We start from the raw sequence: 17,380 nt of genomic DNA, 5'->3' as shown, positions 1-17,380 counted from the left end.
AACCAAGTTGGGCCTCTTCTACTCCAAAGCAATCCAATGCATTAGCGCCTTGCAAAATCACACTGAGCATTCTGGATCTTACCAAATCCAACCAAAGTGGAACTTGCATTTTCGAATATTAAAATCTGCCTTTGATGAATTTCAAAACTAAAAGTGTAAGAGTGCTCTTTAGTTACATTTCAGTAGTGTAATTTTTTAAAAATTCCAGTCTTGAAAAATATGGGCAATCTGGCCTTATGTTTTACACAGAAGTCTCTTTGTTTGACTAGCATTTAATGATTACTAAATTGGCAGGCAACATGTGTAAGTGAAAAACCTATAAACTCAATCTGCCTCCCCTCCCGCCCACCCCACCCCACCCTCAGGATCTTGTGTGATCAAAAGGCACACTAACATCATGTTCCTTTTAGCCATCAAAATATGATCATGATGCTTTATACAGTAGGTGTTTATTATTGTTTTATAACATGTTTTATGTCCTTTCTTACATTAATCACCAGAGGGTTTTTTATCACTGTGTTGTTGGAAGAAATATCCATCTGGGTTCAGTTCCAAGTGGGGACAAAGACACTGGAAACATGGAGACTGCTTGGAAAGATGGTTTAATGGTGGTCAGGATCACATGGCTTGAGTTCCTGAACAGAAAAGGGCTGAGATCCTGTGTGCTCCCTGGCTTTATGCTTTTTCTGAGCTTTGAACTTTCTGGGGCATAAGAAGAGTACCCTGATTGGCTGTCAGACTCCCAGGGTGTGGGGGTCTTAGCTAGCCTTGCTGGCTGATGTAATCTTCCCAGGTGCCATGTGGTGAGTTTCAGTTGCTAGATGGGTTCTATTATGCAGATGATGGTTGATAAAGGTGGGGGGAAATGAGTGAGCTTGGTTGAGGCTTTAATGGCCCATTGACAAAGGTGGGGGGTGGCAGGAAGTTGCTTTGACTTTAAAACATGTTTCTCCATTTCTCATCCAGGGAAATATATTCTGCCTTTTTAAATATTTTCTAAAATATTTCATTCTTCTAGGAGGGGGGTGGGTGCTAAATTCCTACAGTGTGATAAAAAAAACCTGAATGAACAAACATTAAGACAGTCCTCTCTATAACTGGACACTGTTACTAGACAGAAATAATTTTAGACTGTTCAAAACCATAATATACTTGAGGGACTTTTTGAACTGTCTTTCCTGAATTTTTTTCAACTTAATATGGGCAAAAACCCATATTTTCAGTGTGATTTCATGTATTTGGCCTCTAGATTGAATTTTATTAATTTCATGATTCTTGAACCTCCTCTTCCCCATTGCTCAGCAACACAGGGCACTAATACACTTACAGCCTTTCTGATATGGCATTTGCTCTCTTCCCAAAAATACTTGGAAACAGAGGTCACCTCTGATAGTGCATTTGTTTGCTCACATGCCACCATTTTTGTGAGCAACACACCCAACTCATTTCTGGCCCCAACAGAACAGAAATTGTTGGAATACATTTCTGCAGTTAAAGCTTAAGGGTAGCTGAGTTTTTCTGGGAGAAATTACTGCCTTATCATACCTCTTGGTGTTTTTCCTGTTTTATAACTACTAAACCACCACAGCATCACATTGTCTTTGTGATAATTCTTTTCTCATTGGAACAAAGAAGCAGCCTTCACAGCAAAGGATAATTTTATACTAATTATCTCTGTAACCTCAGTATCAAAACCAATTATTAATGAAATGATTGGCCTTGTGGGAAGGTCTAATTCATCTATTTCCTAATCTAGCCTAGTTAAAATGCCTTTGTTCTCCATCAGGAAAAAAAAGTGAATGAATGTTCTTCATTATATTGCAACTTTTCTATGGATTAGCTGTACAACATGAAGCTTGCAGACCATTGATTAAACATCTGTGTACTAGCTCATACTGTGAATGTTCTCTTGAAACCTACTATTCCATGAATTACTGTACTCTTATTAGGATTTATAAAATAAATCTGTGCAGTGACCTCTAGTGGCCTCTTTCGGCAAGCCAACAATATAATCAGGTGACAAAGTGAACCTAGAAGTTTCCACAAACCAGGCTGCTATCTGACAGAGGTGGTATTTGGTTTGGACCGATTCAGGCGAACCGGTAGTGGAAATTGTTCGGAGAACTGGCAAATGCCACCTTTGGCTGGCCCTGCCCCTGCTTGCTGCTTGCCCCACCCTCTTACTGCTCGCTCTGCCCACTTGCTGCTCGCCCTACCCACCTGCCACTCACCCTGCCACCCAGTCACTCCTCATCTCACCTCCCTGGGATAGCTCTTGCTTGTTTGGCTTCTCACCTGCATTGACCATGCAGTCTCTGCGAGCCAGCCAGCTTGCTGCCTCCCTACATGGTGTCTACAGCCCAGCCAGTTCCTTCGCTTGCTTTCCTGGTTCCCCAGCCATCACAACTTGCTAGACCCTCTCTGATTCCTTCACAGGCTCACCCGCTTTCCTGGCTCCCCAGCCATCACAGCTTGCCTAGGCCCTAGCCTAGACCATGTGGCACCCGCAGCCCAGCTGCTCTCCAGTTTCCTCACTCCTAATCTAAGCTTTTGCCATTCCCTATTTAGGTAAGTTTCTGTTTTACTTACATCTCACCCTTGGGGCCATTGAATGCATCCCCCCCCCCAGAAATCTACATTCGCTGCCCACGCTCACCTAGCAAACCCTGTCCTGGCCTCAAACTGCACCCTTCCCCTGAGCTGAAACAATTTACCCAACCTGCAGCCTGCCACACTGCTTGCCCCACCCCCAAGGGCCATGGGGGTGTCAGCACAGGGGGGGGAAGTGGGGGCATGTGGGAGGTGGCACGGACACAGGTGGGCTGAAGTGGTTTGGGTAAGGTTTTTACCTTACTGTCCCATCCATAAAGCACTGCAGCAGAGAAAAGCAGCTGAGTCAGGTCATTGTCTCAGGAGAACATGTGGAGCATCTCCCTGAGCACCCGAAGTTCGCTGTGCTGTGAAAGACACTCTCCCAGCAAGAGCAGCAGCACTGTTGTGGCTCCAGCACCTCCCCCCCAGGCCTGGCCCCCTGCCAGAGAGTGACTCAGAGAGTGAGGGGGAAGGGCCATCAAGGCTCCCTTCTGCAGGGCCGGCTTCCCTGGCTCAGCTCTAGGAGCCAGAGGCAGGCCAGGTGAAAGAAATAACGAGGCCTCTGTCTCCTATATCTCCCCCTGCCCAGGCAATGCTCCCAGACCCAGCGGAGGACAATCAGTTTGTTTTGTTTACATTTACATTTATATCTCGCCCTTCTCCGAAGACTCAGGGCGGCTTACAGTGTATAAGGCAATAGTCTCATTCTATTTGTATATTTTTTACAAAGTCAACTTATTGCCCCCCCAACAATCTGGGTCCTCATTTTACCTACCTTATAAAGGATGGAAGGCTGAGTCAACCTTGGGCCGGGCTTGAACCTGCAGTAATTGCAGGCTACTGTGTTCTAATAACAGGCTTCGTAACAGCCTGTGTTGTATTCGCAAAACAACAGCAAGAAGTGAAGCAATGCAGGAGAACCATTAACAGTTCTTTTATTAACTACAAACAATTAACTGAGGTGAGCAAGCGAGCAAGCTCTAAACTGACAGCCCTTTTATATTGGAGCTGTAAACAGCTCAGCCAATAGCAGCTCCTTAATTCTCCCGCCGGCTATAGCATCGGCGGTTAACCAATCAACTGCTGGTTACTGGTCATGTGTTCTCCAGCCGAACACAACACCCCTCCCTTCCCGGATTGCACAAGCATAATCGGCCAAGTAGGCTGGACGTCTCCTGGCTCGCTCTGACCTGCGCAGTACAACCGTACCAGGTGCTGTTGATGGGACCCGCACAGGAACTTCACGAACTTCTGGGGCTTGTTCAGCCGCGCTGGATGGAAACTCATTGGACTGGTCCTGATGTGGCCTTTGAGGTAAATCGACAGCTGGTGAAGTTGTGGGTGGACTATCAGGATTGGGCATGATTTCTGGACGGGACTCTTTGCTTTGTACAGGTGGTGGCTGATTCGATGCGGCCAGATCTGTGTTGCTCGGTACATTGGATGGGGGCATGTGGCGGCGGCACAGTTGATCCACATGGCGCCGCCACATGCGACCATCTTCCAACTGAACCCGGTATGAACGGGGGCCGGTCACTTCTTCTATTTGACCTGGCAGCCACCGCGGGTCCCCCCCAAAATGCTGGGCATACACCCAATCCCCCACTTGGAATGCGCGGGCTCCACTGGTAGAATTAGGGGGTTTCTCTGGCGAGTACTCAGGATGCAAACGATCTAACACAGTCCTCAATCGTCGGCTCATCAACAGTTCTGCCGGGCAGTGGTTAGTCGTGGGGCATGGAGTGGTGTGTTGTGCCAATAGGTAGGTCGCTATTTTGTCTCGCCAATCTCCGGAAACTAATTTAGCTAGGACTTCTTTAGCTGAGCGGACTGTCCTTTCAGCCAGGCCATTCGAGGCAGGACGAAATGGAGCAATAGTGGCGTGGCGAATGCCCTGCTTTGCCAGGTATGCTTGGAAGGCCGCTGAGGTTAGCTGCGGCCCATTATCTGACACTAAAACATCAGGCAAACCATGAGTGGCAAAAACTCTCTTAAGTGCATGGATCAGTGCCTCTGAGGTGATAGAGGTCATTGAGACAACCTCGACCCACTTAGAGTAAGCGTCAACGATAATCAACAACATGTGACCTTGGATGGGGCCGGCAAAATCTATGTGGACGCGGGCCCAGGGGCTTTTTGGCATCTCCCATTCAGTGGCCACTGCCGCTGGAGGAGCTGCTCTATGGATCTGGCACCTTGGACACCCGGCCACCCACTCAGCGATTTCCCCATCTAGCCTTGGCCACCACAGGTAACTGTGGGCTAATGCCTTCATGCGGGTGATGCCTGGGTGGCCTTCATGCAAGACATTGAGGATCCGGCCACGGAGCTCATCTGGAATTATCACTCGGGAGCCCCAGAGTAGGCAGCCTCTGATGATAGAAATTTCATGCTGCCTGACCTTGTAAGGTTGAAACTCGGAAGCCAACTGCCCAAGGGGCCACCCCCTCCTCACCCAGTCGGCCACCTGGCGGAGGGTACGGTCCTTGGAAGAGAACTTCGCCACATCTGATGCTGACACTGGAATAGCCTGGTCGTTGATAAACAGGACTGATGAGGCAGGGGCAGGGTCCTCTGCAGGAATTGGAAGGGGGCAACGGCTCAATGCGTCCGCGTGCCCAATAGCCTTGCCTGGCCTGTAGACCAAGGTGTATTGGTATGCTGCTAAGAACCCAACCCATCGTGTCATCCTTGGTGACAGGATGAGGGGGGTTTGACGATCCCCAGCCAGGATGCCCAAGAGTGGCTTGTGGTCGGTGACAAGCGTGAATGCATGGCCGTACAAGTAATCATGAAAACGCTTGATCCCGGCCACGGCTGCCAAAGCCTCCTTATCTACCTGTCCATAGTTACGTTCTGCGGGTGACAAAGTCCTAGCAAAATAAGCAACAGGAGCTTCTGATCCATTTGGTAGAACGTGGCTCAAGACAGCTCCTATCCCGTAGGGTGAAGCATCACATGCCAGGAGCAAAGGTAAGTCCGCATGGTATTGCATGAGGACACTGTCAGAGGTGAGCAGTGCCTTCACGGCCCGGAAAGCTGCGTCCTCTTTTCGTCCCCAATTCAAGGTGTCTTGCTGTTGAGGAGGCGATGGAGAGGTTCTGCGACTGTAGCTTTATGTGGCAAGAATAAGTTATAAAAGTTAAGGAGGCCAAGGAAAGCCTGCAGTTCAGTCTTAGTCGTGGGTGTAGGAGCCTGTTGTACTGCACGTACCTTTGCGGGGGTAGGGTGCAGACCTCGCTTATCGACAAGAAAACCAAGAAATTCGACCTGGCGAACGCCCAGTATGCACTTTTCACGCTTTAGTTTAAGGCCAGCCTTCCGGAAACGGATCAAAACGGCACGGAGGCGGTGTAGCAACTCAGCCTCATCGGTGGCTGACACAAAGATGTCGTCGAAATAGGGGACGACCCCCGGCAACCCATGTAAGAGTCTCTCCATCAGGCATTGGAAAATGCCGGGGGCCACACAGACCCCGAATTGCAGCCGGCGACATTTGAAGGCACCGCGGTGAGTCACGATCGTCTGCGCCTCCGCGGACTCATCATCTACCTCAAGCTGCTGATAGGCCTGTGCCATGTCGAGCTTGGCGAATATGCTGCCGCGGCCCAATGAATGCAGAAGATGTTGGACCACCGGAACAGGATACGGGTTTGCCTGTAGAGCCTTGTTGAGCGTGGCCTTGTAGTCCGCTGTTATGTCCTTGGGAATATGATCCGTGGAGAGAAGGCTTGTTGCTAGCCGTTGCTGATTGGTTAAAGCACGGCTAGTGTAAAGAGCCAATAGGGAGGTTTTGTTGATGGGTTCCGCAGCTTGATAACGAGCTATACTTAAGTAGTATACTTAAGTAGGAGCCGAGCCAAGCTCGGCGTTCCTTTTATTGCCTCCAGTGAGGAGTTGTTAAGAGTTGTTAATAAACCAGTTTTAAGCCAAGCCTCGGACCCTCGCATTGTTCGCAAACAGAACACTGGCGACGAGGAGTGGAACTTTACGTGAGGCGACGGTTTCCGTACTAGCGGTAGGAGCAAAATTTCCTAAATGACAACTGCCATGTTAACCTTCTCCCCTTTTGAGCCTGCTAACGAAGTCTGGGAAGCGTATTTAGAACGTTTTGAATGCTTCCTGCAGGCGAACAATTTATCTGATATCTCGAGCGCTAGGAAGCGTGGGTACTTCCTTAGTTTTTGTGGCCGTCACGTCTTTGCGACGGCTCGGGCTCTTACCGCCCCGCAAGCAGTATCGTCCGTCCCTTGGGACATATTATTGGAGAAACTACAGGCCCATTACTCCCCGAAACCCTCCCGCGTGGCCAGACGACATCTTTTTAGACAGCGGCTCCAGGGTGAGGGTGAGTCTATCAATGATTTTATGGCGTCCCTTCGCGATGCTGCGCTACAGTGCGAGTTCACCGATTTGGAAGACATGTTGTTAGACCAACTAGTTACAGGGGTCAAGGACCTGCGGTTGCAGCGCCGCCTACTGGCCCGCTCTGAATTGACACTTCAGGTGGCTATCGAAGAGGCGCGAGCTTCTGAAATGTCGGAACGGTCGTCAGCAGGGATCCAGCCGGTCCATGTCCGAGCCGCTGCGGCTGCTGCCGTCAAGCCGCTATCAGTCCACCATGAAGACGCAGATGGCGACGTGCCGTTCCCTGCTGATGAAGCTGTGCGCCGCCTCAATGCAGCTCGAAGAAATGAGGGCAATTGCGAGGGGAGGGGAAAACCAGAGATGTGCCTCGGGCGCGGGGGAAACCACAACCGCTCGAGTTGCAGATTTAAAACCGCGATTTGTCGCCGGTGTGGCCGAATGGGCCACCTATCGAGAGTCTGCCGGGCCCTACTTCCAGCTTCAACTACATATTCGACCCCGCTCGAACCGAGGCGCGATGTAAGACGAATGCCGAGCCGCCGTGACGAACGCCAGCCCGTCTCCAAGGGCCATGATGTTGCAACGATTGACGTCAACCACGCCTCTTCCGGTATTCCTGCTCAAAAGATCTTCCTTAGAGTTCTTTTAGAAGATGTACCAATTTCAATGGAGATTGACACCGGCTCCTCTAGATCACTCATCGCGTGGCCGACGCTGCAGAAGTTGATGCCTGTTCTGTTTCCCTTCCCCCAATACTCCCAGCAAAGAGTCCGTCAGAGGCCTTCCTTTTTTCCTTTTATTTACATAGATACATGTCCTGGCCACGTCTACCCACGGGCCTGCCAAGTTTCTGGAGATAACGAGGAAATTATAGATAAGGCCAGAATTACTCACGAATATATTCTTCCCTCCATTGAAACAGTTAGCTCGCGCCAATTCATTACTTTGTCCAAGACAAAAAACCAGGAAGTCCCGCCTCCTATTTATAGTCTCTGCAGATGTCACTGCATGACAATTATGACTTGGCTTTGTCCCAACTCTTCCGCTGCTGCGCACGGCGATCACGTCTACGTAACCTTGCATCACTCCAAAACTGTTCTTGGGGCGTTGCCAAATCAGAAGGAGGCTCCATGGAATCAGGCTGTGCCGGCCCCTCCTCCTCCCTTTGAGTGGGTGCCAGGGAGGGAAAGGGCTCAAGAGAAGCAGGGCTGGCCAGGTCTTCTCCCTCACTTTCTGAATCATCCGAGTCCAGGAGTCCGGGTCCAGGAACCTGGGTCACAACACTATCCCTCACCGCAGGGCCCTTCCCCCGGGGCTGACGATCGGGATGCGGTCGGGCTGGGTTCTGCTCATGGAAGGCCTGCACCAGGTCAGGGGCATGAACGTCGGAGGCATCTACCCAGGAGAAATCAGTCCCGTATCCCTTCCATGCGATCAAATATTGGAAACGACCCTTCAGCCAGCGGGAGTCTCGTACGCTGTGGACTTCGTATTCCTCCGATCCGTCCTCGGCGACAGTGACGGGTGCTGTTGGGCACCGAAGGGGACTCGGTGTGGCCTCAGGAACTAGAAGGGACCGGTGAAAAACGGGGTGGATCCGCATGGATCGTGGCAGGGTCAGTCGGTAGGCTACCGGGTTGATGACTGCCTCGACAGGGAACGGGCCGATGAATCGGTGGTCCAACTTCTTTACTGGGCGGTCGGACGGGAGGTGTTTGGTGGAGAGCCACACCCGGTCTCCAACTGCCAGCGGGGGCGTTGCCCGTCGGGAGCGGTCGGCGTACCGTTTGTAGTCCTCCTTTGCCCGATTCAGCTGCTGACGTACCAACTGTTGGACCGCATGCAATTCCGTCAGGAAGGTCTGCGTTTCGGGAACAGGAGAGTCCGGTGGTGCCAGAGGGAAGAGCCGCGGATGGTACCCCACATTGGCAAAGAATGGGGTCATCTGAGTAGAGGTGTGCTGAGAGTTGTTAAAAGCAAACTCCGCCAGGGACAGGTAGTCGGCCCAGTTGTCCTGTTGCTGGTTGATGAAGCAACGGAGATACTGTTCCAGTATACCGATGACCTTCTCTGTACCCCCGTCGGTCTCCGGATGGTGCGATGACGACAGACACACCTGCACCTCCAACGCGGCCATCAGGCTCTTCCAGAAGCGGGCTGTGAACTGAACTCCCGCGGTCCGAAACCACCCTGTCCGGTAGACCATGGGCGGAAGATGTGCTGCAGAAAGAGGCGGGCGTTTTGCGGCTGTGGGCAGTCCAGCGGCATGGGATGAAGTGTGCCATCTTGGTGAGCATGTCCACCACCACCAGCACCGTGGTGAACCCAGAGGACGGCGGCAGGTCTGTCAGGAAGTCCATAGAGATCGCCCCAGGGTCTGTCGGGTGTCGGCAAGGGCTGGAGGAGCCGGGAGGTGCCCCGTGGCGGTCTTGGCTTGCCGGCACAGTACGCAGGATGTCACGTGAGGCATGTATATCATGCCGCACTGGGCCACCAAAAGGTCCGTGTCACCAGGTGGAGGTCTTGAAGAACCCAAAATGTCCTGCTGCAGGGTTGTCGTGGCACTGGGTCATGACGAGGGCTCGGAGTGGTCCTGTGGGCACATATAATCGCCCGAAACTTGAGTAAGTCCTCCTCCAAGGTCCAAGGAGGCGTGGGGCCCACCTCCGCTCTCCTTTGCTGCGACCAGGCGTCCTGGCGCTGCGCCTCGCACCTGGGCCCGCAAGTCCACTGGCTCCCGTGCTGCGGCCAAGGCTTCTGCCGGCAGCACTGTCCGTGGAGGAAGGGGGTCCTTGGCGCAGAGGTACTCTGGCTTGCGGGACAGGGCATCCGCCCTCCGGTTGTGACCGCTGGGAATGTAGGTCACGCAGAAGTTGAACCGGGCAAAAAACAATGACCACCGGATCTGCCGCTGGTTCAACTTCCGAGCTGTGGTGAGGTGCTCGAGATTCCGATGGTCCGTTCGGACCTCCACCTGATGTCGGGCCCCCTCCAGATGGTGTCGCCAAGCCTCGAATGCAGCCTTGATAGCCAGCAACTCTTTTTCCCAGATAGTGTAGTTGCGCTCGGAAGGATTGAGTTTCCGGGAGTAGTAAGCGCAGGGAAAAAGTGTGCCACCATTCGTCGGAGCCTGTAGCAGCACCGCTCCCAGAGCCACATTGGACGCGTCCGTTTCCACCACAAAAGGCCGGAGCGGGTCGGGATGCCTCAGGACGGGTTCCGTGACGAAGGCTTTCTTGAGGGCTGTGAATGCTTCTTGCTGCGGGGGACCCCACCGGAACGCAACCTTCTTCCTGAGGAGCTGGGTAAGTGGAGCCGTCAGTGTGGCGAAGCCCGGGATGAAGGTCCGGTAGTAGTTGGCGAAGCCCAGCAGGCGCTGAACATCCTTTACCCGACGAGGGGCTTCCCAGCTACACAAAGCTTCTACTTTACATGGGTCCATGGCTATGCCCTCGGGCGAGATGATATGCCCGAGGAATTCTATGGAAGTCCGGAAGAAGACGCATTTCTCCAGCTTCGCATTGAGTTGTTGCTCCATAGCGTTGCAGAACCAGACCGACGTGTCGAAGGTGGCTTTCCCTGGACCGGGAGTAAATCAGGATGTCGATCAGGTAGATAACCACGAACCGATCCAACATGTCTCGGAACACGTCGTTCATGAAGTGCTGGAAAACGGCGGGAGCGTTGGTCAACCCAAATGGCATGACAGTGTATTCGTAGTGTCCGTATCGGTGCGAATGCCGCCTTCCATTCGTCTCCTTCTCGCATCCGCACCAGGTTGTAGACCCCCCGGAGATCGAGCTTGGTGAAGATCGTGGCCTCCCGCAACCTCTCCAGTAGCTCCGGAATGAGCGGCAGGGGGTAGCGATTTCGTACCGTAATGGCATTTAGCCGGCGGTAATCACAGCACAGGCGCAAGTCCCTGTCTTCTTCTTCACGAAGAGGACCGGGGCCGAGAGGGACTTTGAAGGCGGATGAACCCTCGGGCCAGGTTTTTGTCCAGGAAGTCCCTGAGGCGGCCAACTCGGGCTCCGACATGGAATACAGGCGTCCCACAGGCAGTGGTGCGTTGGGCAGAAGGTCCACGGGCAATCGTAGGGCCGATGCGGGGTAGTCGGTCCGCCTCCTTCTCGCTGAACACGTTGGTGAAGTCCGTCAGCTCAGGAGGCAAGGTGATGGCAGCGGTGGGGCGTTCTGGCGGCACAGGTGTGGCGGATGTGATCGACGCACTGCAGACTCGGGAAAGAGATGGCGTTCGCGACCAGGCCACCTGAGGATCGTGGGTCCGAAGCCAGGCCAACCCAAGGACCAAGGAAAATGAAGGTCCGCCGTGACATAAAACTGGATCGCCTCCTCATGGTCCCCAATAGCCAGGCGCAAAGGCTGGGTGGCGAATTTAATGGGGCGGACACCAGTTCTCGTCCATCAATTGTCTCTACCGCATCGGAGGGTCCACGGAACCACGGGACCGCAAACTGGGTCACAAAGGCCTGGTCCATAAAGTTTGTTGTGGCCCGAGTCCACCAGCGCATGCGCCTGGAGCCCGTCCGACTGGTTCCCCAACCATATCCGTGTGTCCAGAATCAGATGCCGAGGGGCCCAGAGTCTACTTCCATAGCGTCCAGTGGGGGCTTAGTACGTGCCCGACCTAGGGTTTCCCAGGTCGGGCCTGCTCCGTTCGATTGGTCACGCTGTGATTCGGGACCGGCGTGCGTGCCCCACCGCTTTCTGGGGCAAGAAGCGCGAAGTGGCCAGGCTCCCACAGTACAGGCACAATCCTCCTTGGCGCCTCGGTTCCGCTCCTGGGCTGTCAGGCGAGGTCTGGCGCTCCCAACTCCATGGGCTCTTCCGCTGCGGTTCCAAAACGTGGGGCGACCCGGGGTGCTGGGGGTGCAGGAAGTGGGGGTGCAGATGTCGACGGCGGGTCCCGGGGGGTGCGATGGGATGGTCGTCGTTGCAGACGGGCATCGAGGCGGAGACAAAGGGGCACCAAGTTGTCGAGGGTCCGCGGCGCCTCCACGTGGGCCAGCTCATCTTGCAATTCCTCTGAGAGTCCCTCCTGGAACGCGTCCACCAGCGCTGCATCATTCCAGTCAGAGTCCTGGCACAAAAGACGAAATTCGCGATGTACTCCTGCAGGGGCGTTTCCTTGACGGAGTTCCTTAAGGCGCCTGGTTGCCGTCAGCATTCGAACGGGTCCTCATACATGGTGCGCAGGTGCTGCCAAAACGCTGTTGGTCCGCCAGCAGGGGCTGTCCTGGAGCAAGAGGGCGTGGCCCATCGAGCAGCCGAGCCGGAAGAAGGTTAATCACGAAGGCCACCTTAGCCCGGTCGTCTGGGAAATCCTCTGGCCTCATAGCCATGTAGAGCTGGCACTGTCCCAAGAAGGTCGGGAACATCTCAGGCTGCCCAGAAAACTTATCCGCACGGTTATCGGGCACTGCGGCGAGGAGGAGGAGTGGGAGGATGGGGGGGGGCTGCAGGCACATTCCTGGCAGCAAGTTGGCCTGCCAAGTGAGCCACTTGCTGCTGGAGCTGTTGATTAGCCGCTTGTAGCTGCTCTAACTGCTGCTGTACTGCTGCTGATCCATCTTTGGTAGAAGATGTTTTAGTCAGGTCTTGGACAAAATGTTCTGTTTCCCTTCCCCCAATACTCCCAAGCAAAGAGTCCGTCAGAGGCCTTCCTTTTTTCCTTTTATTTACATAGATACATGTCCTGGCCACGTCTACCCACGGGCCTGCCAAGTTTCTGGAGATAACGAGGAAATTATAGATAAGGCCAGAATTACTCACGAATATATTCTTCCCTCCATTGAAACAGTTAGCTCGCGCCAATTCATTACTTTGTCCAAGACAAAAAACCAGGAAGTCCCGCCTCCTATTTATAGTCTCTGCAGATGTCACTGCATGACAATTATGACTTGGCTTTGTCCCAACTCTTCCGCTGCTGCGCACGGCGATCACGTCTACGTAACCTTGCATCACTCCAAAACTGTTCTTGGGGCGTTGCCAAATCAGAAGGAGGCTCCATGGAATCAGGTTGTGCCGGCCCCTCCTCCTTCCTTTGAGTGGGTGCCAGGGAGGGAAAGGGCTCAAGAGAAGCAGGGCTGGCCAGGTCTTCTCCCTCACTTTCTGAATCATCCGAGTCCAGGAGTCCGGGTCCAGGAACCTGGGTCACAACAATGTCCCACATCTCTAAACGCTGCCTTCAGCCCTGTCAGATCTCTTTAAGGGACTATCAGGGCCGACAAATTCCGACTGTGGGATGCGGGGTTTTTCGGGTTGCCTATGGGTCCTTCTTGGGGAAATTACCCCTCATTGTAGTTAGGGATAACCTCCCAAGTCTCTTAGGGCTGGACTGGTTTGCTGCCTTACATCTTGAAGTGTCCGGAGTCCATGCTAATGTCCTAGATACTTCAGACAATTTATTTTTAGAGTTTGGGGATGTATTTGACGGCAGTCTGGGCAAGTACACTGGTCGCCCTATTGCGTTTAATCTGGACCCTCAGATAGCTCCCAGGCGCCTTAAGCCTCGGTGGGTTCCCCTAGCGCTCCGTCCCAGGGTAGACAAAGAGCTAGATAAACTTATTTCCCAAGGAGTCCTTGAACCTATAGACCATTCTAATTGGGAAACCCCCATTGTGATTCCATTAAAGCCGGACGGATCCATTAGGATCTGTGCCGACTACAAATGCACCATAAATAGAGCCCTGCAGGATAATCCTTATCCGGTCCCAGTTGTACAACATCTCCTTCACTCATTGGGGCAAGGCAGAATATTTGCTAAATTAGATCTCGCCCAGGCGTATCAGCAACTCCCGGTGGATGAGGAGACCGCCATGGCCCAGGCGATTGTCACCCACCGGGGTGCCTTTAAGTGTAACCGCCTGCAGTTCGGGGTCAGCATAGCCCCCGGGCTATTTCAAGGCTTGATGGAGCGATTGCTCCACGGAATTCCAGGGGTTGTACCCTATTTCGACGATGTTCTGATCTCCGCCAGGGATAGGTCAGAACTCGTCGAACGCTTGAGAGCCGTCCTTAGCCGGTTCCGGGCTGCGGGTCTAAAGCTAAAAAAAGAGAAGTGCCGTATTGGGGTTCCGCGGGTAGAATTCTTGGGATTTTTGGTGGATTCTTCAGGAATCCACCCTGCGCCCTCCAAAGTAGAGGCGATTAAGAATGCCCCGACGCCTGTAAATAAGGCGGAGCTTCAAGCCTTTTTGGGGCTTCTTAATTTTTATGCCATCTTTGTGCCCCATAAGGCCACGTTAGCCGAGCCCTTGCATAGGCTGTTAGATTCCAAAGCCCCATGGCGATGGGACCAAGCTGCGGCCGCCTCGTTTCGAGCTGTCAAAGATGCCCTTACGTCGGCGGCTGTTCTAGTGCAGTATGATCCCTGCCTGCCACTGTCATTAACGTGTGATGCCTCCCCCTATGGCGTGGGCGCCGTTCTGAGCCACCTTCTTCCTGATGGCTCCGAAGCCCCTATTGCTTTCTATTCACGCACTTTATCCCCTCCCGAACGAAACTATAGCCAACTTGATCGGGAGGCCCTAGCTGCAGTAGCTGGAATCAAAAGATTCCATGACTACCTTTATGGTCGGTTTTTCTATCTTGTAACTGACCATAAACCATTGCTGGGGCTGTTGGCAGGCGATCGCCAAACCCCCCAAATTCTATCCCCACGCATGTCCCGCTGGGTGGAATTCCTTGCCGCCTATTCCTACCAACTGTTGTATAAGCCCGGGAAATCTATAGGGCACGCGGACGCGCTTAACCGCTGCCCCTTACCTATAACGGAGGCCGACCCAGCCCCGACGTCCGCTGTCCTTCTTGTTGAGGACTGGGACGTTCCTGTCTCTGCTGTCGATATCGAGAGTTTGTCTGCTAAGGACCCATCTCTGTCTAAAATCATCAATTGGGTGAAAAGGGGTTGGCCGCGGAGATCATTAGCTTCTGAATTCCTTCCATACTCCCGCCGGCAGCATGAACTATCTGTTCTTAAGGGGTGCCTGTTGTGGGGGAATAGGGTAGTAGTACCCCCCGACTTGCGTAAGCGTATCTTGAGTTGTTTGCATGATGCCCACCCAGGAATGGTAAGAATGAAAGCCTTAGGGCGCAGTTACGTTTGGTGGCCAGGGATGGATCAGGAGATCGAGGCCTGGGTGGCAAATTGCCCCCAGTGCCAAGCCTCTAGATCAGCGCCAGCCGCCGCTCCCGTTAGGAACTGGGAGAACCCCAGAAACCCTTGGGCGCGAATCCATGTGGATTTCGCTGGACCTTTTTTGGGCCAAACCTTCCTAATATTAGTCGACGCTTACTCGAAGTGGGTTGACATTGCATTGACACCTTCCCCCACGGCTGGAGCCGACGTCAGGGTCTTGGAAACCCTGTTCGCCACCCATGGACTTCCCGATGTCATTGTCACGGATAATGGGGCCCAATTTACATCGGCCTATTTTCAGCAGTTTATGGCACGGCTGGGAATCCGCCATGCCCCCACGGCTCCTTTCCACCCGGCGGGAAATGGCCGTTAGGGCAGCTAAAGAAGCATTAAGCCGCCTGGGCCCCTCTAACTGGCACCACAAGATCTGCCAATATTTATTGGCACAACATTCAACCCCATGCCCAGATACCAATCGCAGCCCGGCCGAGATGTTGATGGGTCGGCGTTTACGAACCACTCTAGATCGTTTGCATCCGAGTTTCACTCCGGATATACCCAGATGCACAGATTCCAATTATAGGAAGTTCAGGGTGGGGGACCTGGTCTATGCAGAAAATTTCGGGGCTGACGCCCGGTGGCTCCCCGGCACTATTGTGCAATTAACTGGACCCTATTCTTATAGGGTCCAACTGGGAGATGGACGCCAGTGGCGCCGACATATAAATCAGCTGCGCCGAAGAATCGTTGGGCCGGCTGATCCATGTCCTGAGCAAAGCATCGCTGCTCCAACACCTGACCATCTCTTCAGGGGTTCGGTGGCCCAGCCAGACATACCACGTACTTCAACCCCCGAAGTGGTCTCGCCGGCTGCCTTACCTGCGGTTCCCGTTGCTGCAGCGTCGCCAGGGTCTTTTCTCGATCCCGAGGTGCACTCTCCACCCTCGGAGCAGGATGGTAGTCCGGCTCCTCCTACTCCAGCGCCACCGACTCAAGAACTAAGACAATCGGGGCGGAGCCGAAGGCCCCCGGCATATCTCGCAGACTATGCATGTGCCATCCGGAGGGTGAAGGGTGTTATGTCCTCGGGAATATGATCCGTGGAGAGAAGGCTTGTTGCTAGCCGTTGCTGATTGGTTAAAGCACGGCTAGTGTAAAGAGCCAATAGGGAGGTTTTGTTGATGGGTTCCGCAGCTTGATAACGAGCTATACTTAAGTAGTATACTTAAGTAGGAGCCGAGCCAAGCTCGGCGTTCCTTTTATTGCCTCCAGTGAGGAGTTGTTAAGAGTTGTTAATAAACCAGTTTTAAGCCAAGCCTCGGACCCTCGCATTGTTCGCAAACAGAACACTGGCGACGCGTGGCCTTGTAGTCCGCGCAGATCCTTATCGATCCATCGGCCATAATGGGGATCACTATAGGCGTCTCCCAGCGAGCATGGTCCACTGGTTGTAGTATACCTTGTGCCAATAATTTGTCAATTTCCTGATCAACTTTAGTGCGAAGGGCGAAAGGAACCCTGAGAGGCTTAAGGCGAATAGGAGCTATTGAGGGATCTAAATTTAATGAGATGGGAGACCCCTTGTATTTGCCTAATTCCTTACTGAAGACATCAGAGAATTCCTGGAAGAGATCGGAGAAGTGGTCTGATGCAAGAGCATGTATGCCTGTTATGGCCAAACCCAATGCATCGAACCACTCCAGACCTAGCAGAGAGGGGAGAATGCCATCAACAACTATGATTCTAAGGCGATCATTAAAGTTCTTATATTGAACTTGAAAATACCCGGAACCCAAAATGGGAATGTGATTACCTTGGTAATCACGAAGCTTTAGTCGAGCCCGATCTAATTGGTGTTTTCTAAGGGAGGGCACTAAGCGGGAAATGGTGTGCCACGCTATGATAGACACAGAAGATCCCGTGTCAATCTCCATTCTACACGGTTTATTCTCAATATGGACTGTGAGGAAAATTTTTTTCCTAAGTCCTGACCTGGCATGACTTACTCTGGTTTCCCCCTGTTCTGTGCCCTGGTGAATAGAGAAACAATCTTCCTCAATCCATTCAGCCCTATCTCGCTGCCGTGCATCACGATTGGGTCTCACAGGGTTGAAATTAGTATGCTGTTTTGCAGGGTTGGAAATTGAGGGCAGCGTGGCCCTACAGACTCTAGCGAGGTGGCCCTTCTTGCCACAATGCCGACATTCCACGTTCTTAAATTTACACAAAGAACGGTGGTGGTTTCCTCCACAACCTAAG

General features: G+C 52.9%; 1 protein-coding gene across 1 annotated transcript; it reads right to left on the bottom strand.

Moving 5' to 3' along the window:
• Nucleotides 1-41: 41 nt before the first annotated feature.
• Nucleotides 42-17,055, bottom strand: LOC131198232 (uncharacterized protein K02A2.6-like). Its single transcript, XM_058182723.1, has 5 exons — nt 16,486-17,055; nt 5,940-6,273; nt 4,391-5,352; nt 3,783-4,288; nt 42-147 (listed from the first exon to the last, which is right to left on the bottom strand). Exons 1-5 carry the CDS (start codon nt 17,053-17,055, stop codon nt 42-44), a joined length of 2,478 nt encoding a protein of 825 aa, XP_058038706.1.
• Between the last annotated feature and the right edge of the window lie 325 nt (nt 17,056-17,380).

Source organism: Ahaetulla prasina, chromosome 4, assembly GCF_028640845.1.
Source record: "Ahaetulla prasina isolate Xishuangbanna chromosome 4, ASM2864084v1, whole genome shotgun sequence".
NCBI lineage: Eukaryota > Metazoa > Chordata > Lepidosauria > Squamata > Colubridae > Ahaetulla > Ahaetulla prasina.
The sequence above is the reverse complement of the archived record's forward strand: the minus strand, read 5'-3'. Positions and strand labels throughout refer to the sequence as shown.